Source organism: Cricetulus griseus, chromosome 3 (genome assembly GCF_003668045.3).
Source record: "Cricetulus griseus strain 17A/GY chromosome 3, alternate assembly CriGri-PICRH-1.0, whole genome shotgun sequence".
Taxonomy (NCBI): Eukaryota; Metazoa; Chordata; class Mammalia; order Rodentia; family Cricetidae; genus Cricetulus; species Cricetulus griseus.
In genome coordinates this window covers 223007048-223024019 of record NC_048596.1, presented here as the reverse complement: position 1 = coordinate 223024019, position 16972 = coordinate 223007048, and the positions used below count along the sequence as shown (strand labels likewise).

Sequence of the window (16972 nt, the reverse complement as noted above, 5' to 3'; positions counted from 1 at the left end):
GTCAAGCTATGCCTAGTGTGGCACTCAGTCTCCTGCTGCCTGGGGATCAAGTAGAAGTCTCAGCTCCTTCTCCAATACCATATCTACCTGTGTTCTGCCATGTCCTGCCATGATGATAATGGACTAAACCTCTGAAACTGTAGGCCATCTCCAATTAAATGTTTTCCTTTATAAGCGTTACCAAGGCCATGGTGTCTACACAGCATTAAAAACTAACTAAGATTCAAGGTCAGTTACTAACCCTAAGTTGCTGGGACTGTGTAGGAGGTTAGGGAATGCACTAAGGAAATAATAGTAAAGTCTCTGCCATGGGAAGGTTGGAAGGTAGCTAATCAGCAAAGGGCTTGAGAGAAAGATCTTCCAAGCTAAGAGAACAGCCTTATAAAAGCTCTGGAGCATTGAAGACGTCAAGTGAAGAAACTAAGGTCATGGGACTGAGGCACTGCAAGCTGGAGGCAAACACCAGCAGAACTGAAACATTTAAACTGTCTTTCTGACTCCAGAGTCTGTGCTCTTAGGTGCCAGCTCTACGTAAGATGCAATATAGAAAGTAGAGAATCCTGGGCTGGCAAGAGGCTCAGGGGGTAAAAGACACTTGCCAACCTCAGCAACCTGAGTTTGATCCCAGGAACCCACATGGTAGAAAAAAAGAAACAACTTCCATGAGTGATTCTCTGTTCTCCATTGCACACACACACAAGTAAATAAATAAATGTAAAATATATTTTACTTCTAAAAAAAGGAAGTACAGGATCTCCTAGGCCAGCAAGATGGCTCAGCAGGCAAAGGAACTTGTCTTTAAGCACAATAACCTGAGTCTGATACCTGGGACCCACATAGTGGAAGAAAAGAATTGACTCCTGAAATTTTTCCTCTGACTTTTATGTGTACACCATGCCTTTCCCAGACACACAGACAGACACTTTTATTTATTTATTTATTTATTTATTTATTTTTGTTTTTGTTTTTGGAGACACGGTTTCTCTGTGTAGCTTTGGAGCCTATCCTGGCACTCACTCTGTAGACCAGGCTGGCCTTGAACTCACAGAGATCTGCCTGCCTCTGCCTCCTGAGTGCTGGGATTAAAGGCATGCGCCACCAATGCCCAGCTGACAGACACTATTTTAAACAAACAAACAAACAAAAAACCCTATAGCCTAACTTTTTTTTTTTTTTCTTCAAGACAGCATTTCTCTGTGTAGCTTTGTAGACCAGGCTGGCTTTGAACTCACAGAAATCTACTGCCTCTCTCAAGTGCTGGGATTAAAGGCATGCACCACCACCACCACCACCACCCACCACCACCACCACCACCACCACCACCAAAGTTTTGCTTTCATGTTTGTTTGCCATGTGTGTGCCTGGTCAGAAGATGGCATCAGATACTCTGAAACAGAAGTTATAGGTGGCTGTGAGCTGCTGTATGTGTGCTAGGAATTGAACCCAGGTCCTCTACAAGAGTAGACAGTGCTCTCAACTGCTGAGCCATCTCTCTAGCCTTCACATTTTCAAGTGGAGGACCTTTGTATTATATGGTTAAGCACAGCATATTAAAGATGACATTTCATTGGAAAGCATAGTGTAGCTCAGACAGATGTGAGAGAGGGAAGGTTGACTTCAGTAGGTATGCACAAGTAGACAGCACACTAGTGTTATTACTCACCATAAGGTAGTATCTGGTTAGATTTGTGAGCCTGGAAGCTCAGTCCTTTAACATTATGGAGAGTTGATTAGGGTTTGAAGAATTGATGCCACTACAGATTAAGTTAAGAGTGCCAAGGAGACTGTTCTGTTTTTTGTCAGTACTTGGAATCTAGTGTGAGCAAATATGATCAGAATTACTGTAGTTTCATACATCGAAACAGTATGTTACCACCATTCTTTTCAAATATTACCTCTATCCTCAATATTATTTCTTATGATGTTTGGAGATGTAATGCCCCCTGCCCCATATGTGTGCATTTGTATGTGAGTGCTGAATAGGTAGGTGTGCCATGTTGTGCACATGAAAGTCAGAAGACAATCTCAGGTGTTGGTCTTCACCTTCCACCTTGTTTGAGACAAGTCTCTGTTGTTTTTTGGATACCCCAGGCTGACTAGTCCATAGCTTCTAGGGAGTTTGGGGATTTGCACTCAAGTTCTCATATTTGTGTGGTAAGCATGGTAAGCACTTTAACCACTAAGCCTTCTCCCCAGCATGATTTAGCCATCATACCCCCTGTCTTCATGGTAATTTTAGTTAAATCAGTACTGAGTGTTTAGCGTATTTTGCTATCGCTGATGACTACTGTAAGGCACATTTTTGCTTTGTTTTGTTTTGTTTTCTTCTTCTTGTTTGTTTGCTTTTAAGATATAGGTCTCACTATGTTGTCCTGGTTAGACCTCTGTTCCTGAATTCAGTTGATTTCTTCAACTTTGGCTCTCAAATAGCTGGGATGATAGGCATATATCACTGCCATGTCTAGCTCATCTTTCATTTTCACTGGAGCTAATAAGTGTACTTTAAATTTTGCTTTATTTTCTGATTGTTTATCTCTGATATTTTGTAGATATTCTTTTTTTAAAGATTTATTTATTATGTATACAGTGTTCCGCTTGCATGTATGCCAGCATGCTATCAGAGGGAACCAGATCGAATTACAGATGGTTGTGAGCCACCATGTAGTTGCTGGGAATTGAACTCAGGACCTCTGGAAGAGCAGCCAGTGCTCTTAACCTCTGAGCCATCTCTCAGCCAGCCCTGTAGATGTACATACATACATACATATATACATACATACATACATACATACATACAATCACCTGTTTTTACAACACCTACTACAGTTGGCAATTCTGTAAGGCAGGTATACATTAGTTGGCTTGGACTTGCTTCTGGGTTGGAATTTTGTTTTGTGGGCACTACATTCTTATATCTCTTAATTTACCATTTTATTGAAACAAGCTCTAGAATGCATAAGGGGAAAGCTTTTGAGTAGTTATATATATGGAAACATTTTTATTCTTTTCTTTCATACTTGGTGTTGGTGAGTAGTTGGCTTAATATGAAATTCTAGGCAGAAAATTGCTCAAATTCAAATTTTGAAGGCATAATTTACAGTCTTTCAATATGCTGTAAGGTCCCATGTCATTCTGGTTTGCTGCATGTCTTACAAACAGAATCACTGCCATTTTTTATCCTTAACCATCTTTCCAAGAGTGCTAAGATAACATAACAGAAAGCCTGAGGAGGAGAGAGGATGTCCCCCTCCAGAATAAAAGCAGTCCGTGATCCCCCTGGGTTATGCATGGAACAGGTATATTTGGATCCCTTTGTAAAAGATGAGACTCCTTAAGAGGACGGCCCCTCAGTTGTCCTGCAAACCTGGGCCATTCTGTGTTGCCCCTGTAAGACTGGAGGGTCACAAGGGAACTGATTGAGAGATGGACTCATGCTTTGTGCTGGCCTGTGAGTAACAGAGCCCTTTGTCTCTGAGTCAGGAACCTCATGATACCTGCTAGTGTTCAGCTAGCTGTGGGAGGCTTTATTGTTAACTTGTTCATATGGCAAAAATCTGATCTTCATTCTTAGCCCTGGGCAAGTCTTCTGTTGGTCACATGGCTATAGCCATTTGGTGACCAGGCTGAGGTGGGTCATCATAAGATGGTCTACCTCACAGGCCTGACAATTAGTGCTATCACTTGAGTCTCCTTTTCCATGCCGACCTCCTCATCCTCAATAAGGCTAGCCCTAGGTTCTTTACAGAACAGTGAAAACATTCCAAAAGGGTGTGAGGAAAAGCTGTAGGGACTTCTAATAGTCTAGTGTAGAATCAGGTGGTATTGCTTTGAATAAATTATGTGGGTTAGAATGAGTCTTGAAGCCAGTCTAAATTAGAGGAATGGGAGTATGATGGGTGGAAAGGCAGAATAATCCTACAAAGAAATATGTAGAAAGTTTTTTGGCCTGCCTGTCTGCCTCCTTTCCTCTCTCCATCCCTCCTTTGACTTTGTCCTGTGTGACCCATTGTAGATCCAGAGTAATCCTTGACACCATTGCTCATGCTCAGTTTTCCTTGTACCAATAAAAAGTCTTGGTTTTACCCCACAGTGCTGTCCATTAGCCGTGTAGGTAACTCTTCCTGTTTCCCTTCTGTATCTGCCTTCATCTTGTCTGATCCTCCCTGTCTTTGCTACATGACTCTGACAGTATTAGTAGAGATGGAGTTTAGTCTTTTTCTTCTAGTTTGAGTGATTTCTGAGTAGGCAGGTGTTTTCATTCTGCCATCTCTTACTGGCAGTATACTCCCATTAGCCATGTTTTATTTAACTATCTATCTGTCTGTCTATGGTTTTTTTGAGAAAGGGTTTCTCAAAACCTTTGTAGCCCTGGCTGGGCTGTCCTGGAACTCACTCTGTAGACCAGGCTGGCCTCAAACTCAGAGATCCAGATCCACCTGCCTCTGCCTCCTTAGTGCAGAGATTAAAGGTGTATGCTACCACTGCTTGGCTTCTATCTATCTATCTATCTATCTATCTATCTATCTATCTATCTATCTAAATTCCATGTTTTTATTAGCTTTTGTCTCAAGACATGAACATTTCTTTATATTATTCTCCAATCCTAAGGCTATCTGCTTTGTAATCATCTGTCTGTCTATCTATTTATTTATTGTAAATTCAGTACATTTGAAATTATGACTTCATGGCACCAAAGTATTTTTCTCACTTAAATTTTGCATTATGTTTTCTTAGGGAAGATCCACCAACAAGTTCCCAGCCAGACAGTGATAATGAAGCAGAAGAAACACAGGTCAGTAGAGAATAGTCTGTTTAGTATCTGTTCTCATTCAGACAATCTCTGAAATGCTTTTGATAGATCTTACCTTATGTTTTATTATATGAAAGTCTTACTTTGACATATGCTTTGTGAATACAGATATTTGTATATATACATATATACATATATATATGTATATATGTATACATACACACACAGTGCATGTGTGTGGTTTATGGGTTTGTACATACTTATGTATGTGTCGCATGCATTTGCATGCAGAAGCCTGTAAAGGGCATCCAGTATCCTGCTTTATCACTCCCCATTGTATTTCCTTGAGACATTCTGTTGCTGAACCTGGAACTCACTATTTTTCAGCTAGGCTGGTACTGGCCAGGAAGCCACTCCCAACACCAGGGTTCCAGGCGTGCACAGCTCTTTCTGGCTTTTACATGGGTATTGAGGATTAGAACTCAGTCCCTCATGTTTGAATAGCAAGTGTTTTTACCTACTGAGCCATCTCCTCATATATCATACCCAGGGGAAGATGTCTCCTGTGTGTCATTTTTAGGTAGCATACTACCTTTGTTATCCCAATATAGTATTTAAATTGAATGTTTTCTTTCTCTTTTGTCTATGCAGTGGTCTGATGATGAGAGCACAGCCACACTTACGGTAAGAGCAGAGCCTCACCAAGATGGGGCAGCCTCACACTGACACACAAGAATGAGCCTCAAGGCTTAAGTGCATGCCTCTAAGTTTGATGAGCTTGCCATGGAATAGCTTACTGTCTGTGGGTTATCACTTACTCTTTATAAAAATAACTTATGTCATTGTTTAACAGGCAAGCATAGTTTGCCCCCTTTCCTCCTCTGCATACAAAAGAAATATCAAAAGTGTATATTTTATGTTCTCCTTGCTTCTGTTAGACCTGAAAGATGGAATTCAAGCCAAATGTTAGCTCTGAGGTTCCCAGGTGAATGTGAATTAAAAGGAAAAGTCTGTATTCATTTACTCAAGGGTATTTAAATAGCATAGTTATTTCTTTCAAGAGAGACTGAAGTATTACTCACAGGAACTTTTGTTTAGTTTGATTAAAGAGATACAGTTTCAAGGATACATGAAAAGACGTGGAGATGTCTGAAAGGGGTGTTATTTCCTTAGATTACCATGCCAACAGATACAGAGATGGGAAATTTTTGTCTTGTTTACTCCAGATGCCATGCATATCACTCACTCTTATATATGAAAATCTCATTCAGCTCAGTGTGATTCTGTCAGACTCAGGCCACTAAATTCTGCTCTGTGGGACAAAGATATTTATTTGATTTCTGCCATCAAAGGGTTTGTAAACCAGGGGGAAGTAATACTTAAGGCAGGAGGTAGATGGCCAAGATGTCAAAGCAGAGAGAACAGTTAACTGAGTATATCCACAAAGGCTTCAGTGGGAAGCAACATGTGGCCAGGATTTTCAAAATATAATTTTTTATGAATCCTTTGAGAATTCATATCTTATACTGTGTATTTTGATCATATTCATATCTATTCCTCCACCTAACTTCTCAGACCCCTTCCCATCCCCACTCCCAACTTTATGTCCTCTTCTTTGATTACCCACCCACTCTGTGCTATGTATATACTCATGGATATGGAGCCATCCATCCATTGACACATTTGACCTGGATCTTAATGGGGATATGGGTGATTAGTATATGGCCTCACATTTAAATAATATAGATGGATAAATAATACATGTAACTTAGTCTGTTCCTTCTGCTATAACACAGTATACTGTATAATTTATTTCTATCTGTTAATATTTATTATGTATATATGCACAGGTGCATATGCATATAGGTGTGCATGCACATATGCCCGGGTACATGTGGAGTCCAGAGGACAACCTTGGATACCATTGTTAAGGATGTCACTCATAACTGGTTAGGGGTGTTTCCAGCTTGGGAGGTAGAGGCAGGTGATTCTCTGAATTTGAGGGCAACCTCGTCTACAAAGTCAGTTCTAGAATAGCCAGGACTATTACACAGAGAAACCCTGTCTCAAAAAACCAAAAAAAAAAAAAAAAAAAAAAGAGGAAAAAAAGAAAAAGAAAGAACACGATTCTTTATTTGAGTCTTTTATAAAAGAAGGTTTAAATAGTTTTTTAGGATATATATATATACATATATATATATGTATGTATGTATATGTATGGATAAATGGACTTAGTGATTGTAGTGTGTTCTAAAACAGCATGTGAAAATAATTCATTTCACAATGTAAATATAAATAAATAGACGTGCATAGAGAGTAGGGTTTGGGGAACAATGATAAAACAAATGGGGTGAAAGGGAGAAAGAGCCTATGAATAGTATATAAGCATTCTTGTTGATCTTACATTTCTGGAAGTCTGACATTATTTTATAATAAAAACCTAATGAATATTTAAGTAATTAGGTTCTCCATGTGGAAGTAAGTAGAGATGGGCAGTAGGAACCCTCATGAACGGATACCTCTTAGTCAAAGAGATACTGAAGCCTGGTCCATTGAAGGAAAATCCAAAGTAAACATTCACTAGTATAAGTAAAAAGCTATCAAATGAGGAATACCCCCATTCACCAGAGAGAGGTGGGGGATATGAATCACCTGTGTATAATCCCAGCGCTCAGGAGACTCAAGTGTGAGGATTGCAATCTGGACACCATCTTGGGCTAAAACCTAGGCCTAAGCGTTGTCTCAAAGACAAAGAAGGAAATAGTAATCAAGATTTCAAAAGCACCATGGTAAGCTTGCAATTTGGAAATATAGCTTAAAGACAATACAACTTGGATTCATCCCATTGTCCCCCAAAGCAAGTCATTAAAAGTGTGCTTAGGGACTGGAGAGGGACTGGGCTCAGCAGTCAAGAGCACTGCTGCATTTCCAGACAACTCAGGTTTGGTTCCCAGGACTCATATGGGAGCTTATAGCCTGTTATAACTCCAGTTCTAGAGGATCCGTTCACCTCTTCTGGCCTGTGTGCTGCCGGACTTAGATATAACACTGACAGGAGAGGTTCTTCTGTATGCTGTGAATGTGTGTTTCTCTTACTGGTTAATGAATAAAGCTGTTGTGACCAATGGACAGGCAGGATTTAGCCAGGTGGGAAATCCCAACAGAGCTGGAGAAAGGTAGGAGGCAGAGTCAGGGAGATGCCATGTAGCTACCAGGAAGGTAGGATGTTCAGGCATTCTCCCATAAGTCAAAACCACATGGAGATACACAGATTAATAGAGATGGGTTAATAATTAAGACACAGCTAGCCAATAAGCCTAAGCCATCTACCAAACAGTTATAATTAATACAAGCCTCTGTGTGTTTATTTGGCACTAAATGACTACAGAACCAGTCAGGACAGAAACATCTATCCACACAACACAGTGCATACATACAAGCAAAACAGTCATACACATAAGATAAAGAAAATAAAATCTTAAAAAATAAAAGTATGCATAGCAAATGATAGTATTATATGAAGTTCTTAGAATGTCATATTTATGGACAAAAACAAAAGAAAAAGGAAAAGGAAACCTACCCTCTCTGAATGAGTGTAGTACAGAATTGAGGCTAGAAAAAGGCAGTTGATGAAATCTCAGAATGTCTAGGGATATCAAATGAAAGTGTGGCTTTTTATCCCACTCACTGTGGGAACACTCCCCTGGACAACTGACTAGTGCCCGTGTGCAGTGGAGCTATGAGCTTGAAACAGTAATCTAATGTCATCTGTTTATTAGTCATTTCATAGTATTAAATCATGACTCCACTGCAGATATGAAACTCTTGATTTAACACATTTTTAAAGATTTTACTTTTAACTCTTGGAGGAACCAAGCAGCTATTAAAACTGGCTAAAAATAAAATGTAAAGAAAAGACATAGTGATCATGAGTAGTAAGTGAATATGTAATCGTCTGGGATGGGAGGATGACAACTGGACCCCTTTCAGACAGGATGTCCACAGGACTTCATTCTCAAGTCATTATGAGTTAGCTATAGTTTACCAAGTTGTTCATAGTAGGGGCATAGTGAAAATCACATAGTGGTGTGCTGTTTGTAAACTTTTTGTAATTTGAATTTTTTCTGAAGGATCCATGGTTTAGTATCTCATAATGCTGAATGATTTTTGACAATTTGAGAGAACCAAGCACATCTTTTAAAATGTAATAAATAGACCTGGGCGTAGTGGTGCATGGCAGCAAAATGAACATCGAGAGGGAGGGAGGGTCAAGAATTCAAGGCCAGTTTTGACTACATAGAGTTTTTTAGGTCAGCCTGTGCTACATGAGAACCTCTCTCAAAAATAAAGCAAAACAATACAAACAAACAACAGCAAAAAAACCCAGGTTTTTTTTTTACAGATTGCCTAAAGTGCACATAACCCTGGAGTCAACCTTTAGTTCTACAAAACCAAAGCAAAATGTATGAAATGTAGCAGTCCTTCCGTGCAATGTTTTGTGGAGTAGGGAAATGGAATTATTTTGTCTTTGTAATTATTATTTTTAAATTTTATGTGAATGGGTGTTTTGTCTGTATTTATATCTATGCACCATGTTCATGCCTGGTGCCTATAGAGGTCAGAAGAGGGTATAGGATCCCCTGGAACTAGGGTTGTAGACAGTTGTGAGCTGCTATGTGGGTGCTAAGAATTGAATCTAGGTCTTCTAAAGAGCAGCCAATCTTAAACATTGAGCGAGCCATCTCTACTGCCCCAGCTCTATCTCTTACAGACACTACTGCTGTAGTGATGCAGAGCTTAGATAAGTGGCTTTTGTTGACAGCTCTAGGACAGCCAGACCAGCAGCTTCTGGTGATTATGAGGAACTAATTTGTATGACAGGAATTATACATCCTTTTGATGGGAGAGGCAAATGGAAATACAGAATTCCTTACTCAGTTGTTCATCGAGAGGGCTTCATGACTGATTGTGTCTAAGCCGAGTTGGTGTAGTCTATCAAATAATGAAAGAACTTGTTACTAACCAACAGGTTAGTGTCTTACTTGCAGTTAACCCCTTCTAGAGTTGAGATTGCATCTTAGTGTTAGAGTGTTTATTGCATGCACAGGCCAGGAATCACGTCTTAGCCTACAAATCAAACAAAACCTACCAATGAGTTGTTTCTAATTGGGCAATATATTTCCTTTTTTAAGAACTTACTTTTTGGCCTTTCCCCTAGAATCGTCTCAGTTTTTTTCTTTCTCTTCACTGAGCTAGATCTTGAGGGTCCATAGGAACCATCTGGGTTTTGTAGTGTGTAGGTAATTTTAGACTTTGTCAGAATATTTTTCTACTATGGAATTTGATTAATTTTTTTTCAGAACCTGCAGTTGCCCAGTAGGGGGCAGCAACCCCCTTTCTAGAGGCTAATACAGTCAGAGTGACAGGAAGAGTTTGTTAATGTCCTTGTGTCCTAGATCCCCAGAAAGTCCTATTTCCATACCCCTTGATATTTACCTCAAGTTTAAGGCAGGGCCTATTGGCAATCAAGTGTATCTTCTTGTTGAATGGAAGTTTTTCTGTCACTTCCTGGTTGAAACAAACACTAGACTGAGTTACTTTTTATTCGAAAAATGTCTGTTTCTAACTCAATCAAAAAGAAAAGGACATTTTAACTTACCCAGGTACTATTTGGGATTTTTGCTTATATTACAACTTGCCTGTAAATAGTAGTGTTTAGGTATAATTTATCACATCATGTATTTTTCATTTTTACTAAACCTTTCCCACAATGGTCCTTTAAGCATTGGATATTATTTCTGAGAATTGGAGTGTATGTACAGTCAATTCCTACCTCGCTCCAGTTTCTCGAAAAATAACAGCTCTCATTATTGTGTGTGTGTGTGTGTGTGTGTGCGTATGTGTCTGTGTGTACACGTGTCTATGGAGGCCAGAGGAAGATATTGGGTATCATCTTCTACTGCTCTTCATCTCATTTTGTTTAAAAAGTGTCACTCAATAAACTTGGAGTTTGTCATTTCAGTGAGGCTGGCTGGCCAGTGAGCTCTTGCAATCTGCTTGTCTCCACTCTCCCAGTGCTGGTGTTACAGGTATGGGAAGCCATGCCTCACTTTTGTACTGAGGGTTTAAACTTGAATCCTTACATTTGCTGTGCAGAGCACACTTACACACTGCCTTGTACACCTCCCCAGCCTCAACTGTCCTTGAATTTGCTATATAGCCAGGATCTTCAGCTCTTAATTCCTGCCTCTGCTTGCCAAGTGGTGGGATTACAGGACGTATGCCATCACAGTTGGCTTCAGATGCTGGCTTTATGTAAGCACCAGTGATTTGTTACTTATGTACTATGTACTTGATGGTATCTGTGTTTTCAGAGATGTGAGTTTTGAATGTTTTAGAAAATACCCATTTAGAAGTTGATTATTTCTCTTTCTGGTAAATGTTATTTCTTTGCTGATTGTATTTAATTGAGTGGAGGACTAGAACAGCAATTTGTATTCTAAATAATTGTTTTAACATCCTAACTACAACCTTGAGATATTGATCATATTTTCCATGTCTGTAGCTCATGATTTGTTCTCTGTCTTTGTAGGCACCAGAGTTTCCTGAGTTCACCACTCAAGTCCAGGAAGCTATCAATTCGCTCGGGGGTAGTGTCTTCCCTAAGCTTAATTGGAGTGCCCCAAGGGTAGGCGCACATAAGGAAATCTCATTATTTGAATACTTGTTTGTTTTGCTCTTTATTTCATTATATATCCTCATGGAAGATCTATTATATTCCTAATTCCAGGAAAAAATGCTATTGAATTTATTATATTTTTCCTCTGTTTTATTTTGATTTTGCCATGTGTACTTTCCTGGGTCTGTGAAATACTATGTATTCTACCAAAAGACAGTTTGACCTCTTAATGTTGCCAATTGTGCTTGAATCCTAGGTATGTTCATAGTCTGCATTTTTTAAAACGTCACCTACTCAGCTGAGAAAAATTTCCTCTGTTGGAAAGTACTAATAAATATGCTGGAGCAGAGAGATAGCTCAGTGGGATAGCCTGATAACCCGAGTTTAATCTCGAGGACCAACAAGGCAGGAAGGAACCAACTCTTGGAAGTTGTCCTCCAGTCTTTGCATCAGTACACACCTCCCTCTGTGCACTGCAGTAGGAAGTGCATATTCACTTGGGGGCACCTTTTGTTCTCCCCAGTATTCAGGGTTTCTAGTGGCTTTCATTTGGCAAACACCATGTATTCACCTGATGGAGGCTTACTATGATTATTACCATTTTCTTTTTCCATCTTTTACTTTCCTTGGAGTTTGTAGTTGCATTCTTTTTTTTTTTATTCAGCTGTATGGTTTGCAGTGTACATACAGAACATATGTATAAATCATATTTATTGGAATTAAATATGATGGGAAGTTATTGTCTTTTTCATTGGGAGAAATTATCATATAGAAGTTTTTGAATTAATTTTTAGTGTCTAAGCCAGCTTTGCATCTCTATCTGAGTAATGTTTTAAATTTTCTTTGTTTTCCACTTAAGATGGAAAGATATTTTTGGTTATAAATTCCTTACTTGTCCATTTGTTTATTGACTGACCTATATGCACTAGTGCTTTCTTCCATGTAGTGTGGATAATTGGATAGTTTTGGTAATTATCAATGTTTTTTAATGTGTTTTTTTAAATCCTGTGTCTGGTCTGTCTATAGAAGTGTGACTTAATCACATTTCACTGAGCCTTGTTCCCTAATGTCCACATGTCCAGCACAGCCACTGATTGAAACTGTCTCAATTTCTTCCTTTTTGATCGAATAACTGGGGTCTTAAGTGTATTGACAATCTAAGTCCAGGTGTTTTTTTGTCAGTCTCCCCAAACAGGAATGACTGCTCTTATTTTGGAGAGTAGCTGTTTCTTTACCACTTGAATCTTTTATTAGCTGGTGTGTGTGACGTCATTAATCCTCCTTCCATCTTAACATGAAAAACATTGGAAAGTACTTGGCCCTGGCCTGAAATGTGTGAATCCTACTATCTCAGTGTGTATAGTTACACTTCTTTTTCTAAAAATTATATTTGTTTGTTTAGTGAGTGTATTTGTGCATGCACACTTGATGGTCAGAGGACAATTTGTGGGACTTGGTTTTCTTCTTCTCCTATGTGTAGCCCAGGTATTGAACTTAGGTGATCAAGGTTTTTGGGCATTGCCTTTACCTACTGAAACATCTTGGTCTTCAGTGTGCATAACTGAGTATCTGGCATGCTCTGGTCATGTTCTTTTTGTTGGGAAGTGTGTTTGACATCTGACAGTTCTACTAAAATTTGCTTGGTTGTTTTCTTTAAACCCTTGAGATGCTGTGTGTTAATTGCTTTCATTTATATGCCTGAGCTGCAGTTGTGGGATGTGTCTTAACTCACATATGTTTATTATTTAGGATGCATACTGGATAGCAATGAATAGTTCTTTGAAATGTAAAACCCTCAGTGACATCTTCCTGCTTTTCAAGAGTTCTGATTTCATCACTCGTGACTTCACACAGCCGTAAGTGTCTTGTGAGTAGCTTCCTATTGGTAAAATTCTACTTTCTAGTGCTCTACTATAACAGTTCTGTATCATGAGCTACTTTGTGGCCCTTAAGTGGCATTTTAAAGCAAACCGTCTTTTTTCTTTTACAGCAAATGCTATATAGTAGATATATCTAACTATCAAGAATATATATATATATATATATATATATATATATATGAGAAACACTTTAGTAATTTGTTGTTATTGTTGTTGTTAATGCTTTTTTGAGACAGGGTTTCTCTGTGGCTTTGGAGGCTGTCCTGGAACTAGCTCTTGTAGACCAGGCTGGTCTCGAACTCACAGAGATCCACCTGCCTTTGCCTCCCAAGTGTTGGGACTAAAGGCATGCCGCCACTGCCCGGCTTTAGTAATTTTTTCTATTATAAATTTCAAATGTGCTTATAATATAAAAACAAAATTAGTAACTACTGATGAGGAAAAAACAGAAAAGCATGGTGAGCTCACTACATTATCAGCTGTATATACTTCCAGATTTCTTTTGATTCATAGATATAATGTAAATAAACCTGTCTTTGTCTAGTAAGGATTATTTAAATTATTCATATATTTTTATTTGTGTGTGTTTGTGTGTTATGTGTGTGTATACAAGTCATGGAGCTCATGTAGAGGTTAGAAGATAGCTTACAGGAGTTGATTCTTTCCCTTCGCTATATGGATTCCAGGGATCACACTCAGGATGTCAGGCTTGGTAGCAATTGCCTCTACTTCCTGAGTCATTTTGCCAGCCCACCTGCCCCTTTTTTTAAAATCTTGGACTTTTTTTGTTTTATGTATATGGTGTTTTGCTTGCATGTATATGTGTGCCATATGTATGCTTGGTGCCTTTGGAGGCCAAAACAAGGCATCAGATCTCCTAGAGCTGGAGTTATAGATATTGTATCTGTCATGTGGGTGCTGGAAATTGAACCTGAGTCCTCTGGAAGAATAGCCAGTACTCTTAACTGCTAAGTTCATTCTCCAGTCCAACTTGAAGATTGTGATTCAGTTGTTCGTAATTGCTCTATAGGTTGTGTTTGCAGTATATAGTGACAGTATGTTAGCAGCATATAGTGACATCTTTCTGTGTCATTAAATGCTTACACTCATCATTATTTTATCTGACCTTAATGGTTTGTCATTGTATTCTGGTAGTGTGATGCATTTGAGCAATTCTCTTTTCTTTTATGAAGCTCTGCAGTGATGGTCCTCAAAGTAAATCTTGAAGATACATTTTTTTTTTTCAAATAGAATTATTGTCTACTTGATGGTAACTGTGTGGCTAAAGAACTTGAGCTGTGCCGGGTGGTGGCAGTACACGCCTTTAGTCCTAGCACTTGGGAGACAGAGGCAGGTGAATCTCTGTGAGTCTGAGGCCATCCTGGTCTACAGAGCGAGCTCCAGGACAGCTATGGCTACACAGAGAAACCCTGTCTCAAAAGAAAAAAAAAAGAAGAAGAACTTGAGCTGCTGCTGCTAATTATAGCAAGGCAGGGCATTCACCATTGAATGTGCGTGCCCCGTTCTTCCTTTGTCTCATCACCAGACAACAGCTATCCCTGACCTCCCTTCCTAGTCATCTTCTAAACACCAGTCATTGTAGTTAAACTAGTCTGTAAGTTCTGCTTTAAGCTTCAGAAATACAGTGCTTGCATGCTGGTGCACACCCCATTTCCCTAACTGTGCAGTAGGCTTTGCTCCGGCAGTTCACTCTGCTTCAGCCTCAGCTTCTATTTTGAAGGGACCCTGACATGGCTAGGTAGGTCCATTACCTGACAGTCACAATCAGCTCTGTATATGGGATGATAGTGTTGGTAAGAGAAAACAATGTTTTGTAGCCATCAATGAGTGTGTTTGTATCCTAAGTTCATTATAAAAGGAATTTAGGGTATGGTTCAATTATTACATATATGATTAGCATGCATGAGGCCCTGCATTCCATCCTGAGTGGCATCATAAAAAATAGCATATAGAGGGAATGGGTTAGCCAGGTATTTCTATAGCTGTTCATCTCTGGCTTTATAGAAATGAACACAATTAACAACAAAAAGTCTAAGCATGTATTGTTTTCATATGCAGTTACTGACCTTTTATGATCGTGCTGACACAGATATTACTGGGAGTTGGTGGCCTGCAGTTTTCGTTTTAACAAATGCAGCCACATTTGTATTCTGGCAGATTCCTCTGGTTAGAAGAAAGTCATTGCTTCACTCGCCTCCCCAAAGCTTTCTAACATTCTGATGCTTTGAGTAAAAAGATCTTGAACTATATACATTCAAACTGTGTTGTATCTGTTAAGTGATAGGGACTCTTTAGTACAGACCTTTAGTAGTCATTGCAGTAAGAATATGAGGATATCTTGGCCTTCCCAAAAATAGTTTTACATTACTTTTAATTTTGAAGCTGATGGTTTTAAAAATCAGCTTTGACATTCACCAGTGGGTAGTAAAACTACCAGTCATGATTTACATTTTGTAGTTTTTGACTTTTAAGGAAAAAGTTAAGTCAGCAAGTCAATGTGAGACCGTGGCTTTAGAATGCTTACTCACAAATAGCCATGCTTACACTATCACCAGTTGGGATGTTGGAAGGAACAGATGCTGTACACTCAGCCTCCAGCCCATTAGTTGGTCATCCCTAATGTGTTCCTAGAAATATTGTTGATAATCACTAGCATAGTAAGCAGTAAACCGGGTACGTAACAGTGAGTGTCACTATAACACAATTCTTTATTAGTAAAATTCATGAACAATGAAGATCAGTGCCTAGAAGTGTGGCTCAGTGTGGGGCATCTGCCTAGCATTCTTGAGGCCCTGGATTTGATTCATAGCACTACAAAGTAGAAAAAATAAAAAAAGAATTTTTGTCACAATGTCTTTCAAAAGCTTAAGATTGAGTGTAATTCTTTAGGTTTGACAAGATCATGTAGTGTTTTACTCTGCTGAGGCCTAAATCTGTTCAGTGGTTCAAAGTCCCACTGCTGGTTACTATCAGTTAGAGATCCTTTTCAGAATTCCCATTAAAACATATACTAGAATGAGATATCAGTGATTATTCTAACACATAATTGTTGATCTGTGCATATTTTTACTGTGTCATAAAAATGAATTTGTACTGTTTACACCATTTTGAATCTTACCTTGACTAAAGAAACAAACTTTGATAAAGTCAGGGTGTTTTTAAGTTTTAATTTTATTGTTTTAGTTATGTGTTTATGTCTATGTGACAGTATATGCACATGAGTACAGGTGTCTACAGAGTCTAGAAAAGAGCATCAGATCCCTTGGAAGTAGAATTATAGGTGGCTGTGGGTTGCTTGATATTGGTGCTGAGAACTGAATCCAAGTCCTTTCTAAGAACAGTGTGTGCTCTTAATTACTGAGCTCTCTATCCAGTCCAGTCCCTATATTAACAAAAGCCAACTGAAAATTGTTTACGCACATAGGGTTTTATTGCCCTGACTATATTATTTCTAACATGTTTCCTGGCAGTTCCAGGCTCCTGCTTTGAGGGCCACTTATATGAGTCAATATGTGTATCCCTGGAAGGAGGGATGTGTTAGCCTTTTGTCACGACAGAATACCGAGTTAAACAACTTACAAGGTGCAAAAGTTTATTTTGATTCATAATTTTAGAAGTTTCAGTCTATGGTTGGTCGACCCC

General features: G+C 38.9%; 1 protein-coding gene across 2 annotated transcripts in view; it reads left to right on the top strand.

Annotated features, from left to right (window-relative positions):
- Positions 1-16972, top strand: part of Cdc123 (cell division cycle 123) — a 52788-nt gene that overhangs the window by 6407 nt on the left and 29409 nt on the right. For both annotated transcript variants that reach the window (XM_027405180.2, XM_027405179.2), the window contains 4 exons: positions 4735-4792; positions 5402-5434; positions 11343-11438; positions 13179-13285. In XM_027405180.2, the coding sequence (XP_027260981.1) occupies positions 4735-4792; positions 5402-5434; positions 11343-11438; positions 13179-13285 (294 nt within the window). The remainder of the gene's footprint in view (positions 1-4734; positions 4793-5401; positions 5435-11342; positions 11439-13178; positions 13286-16972) is intronic.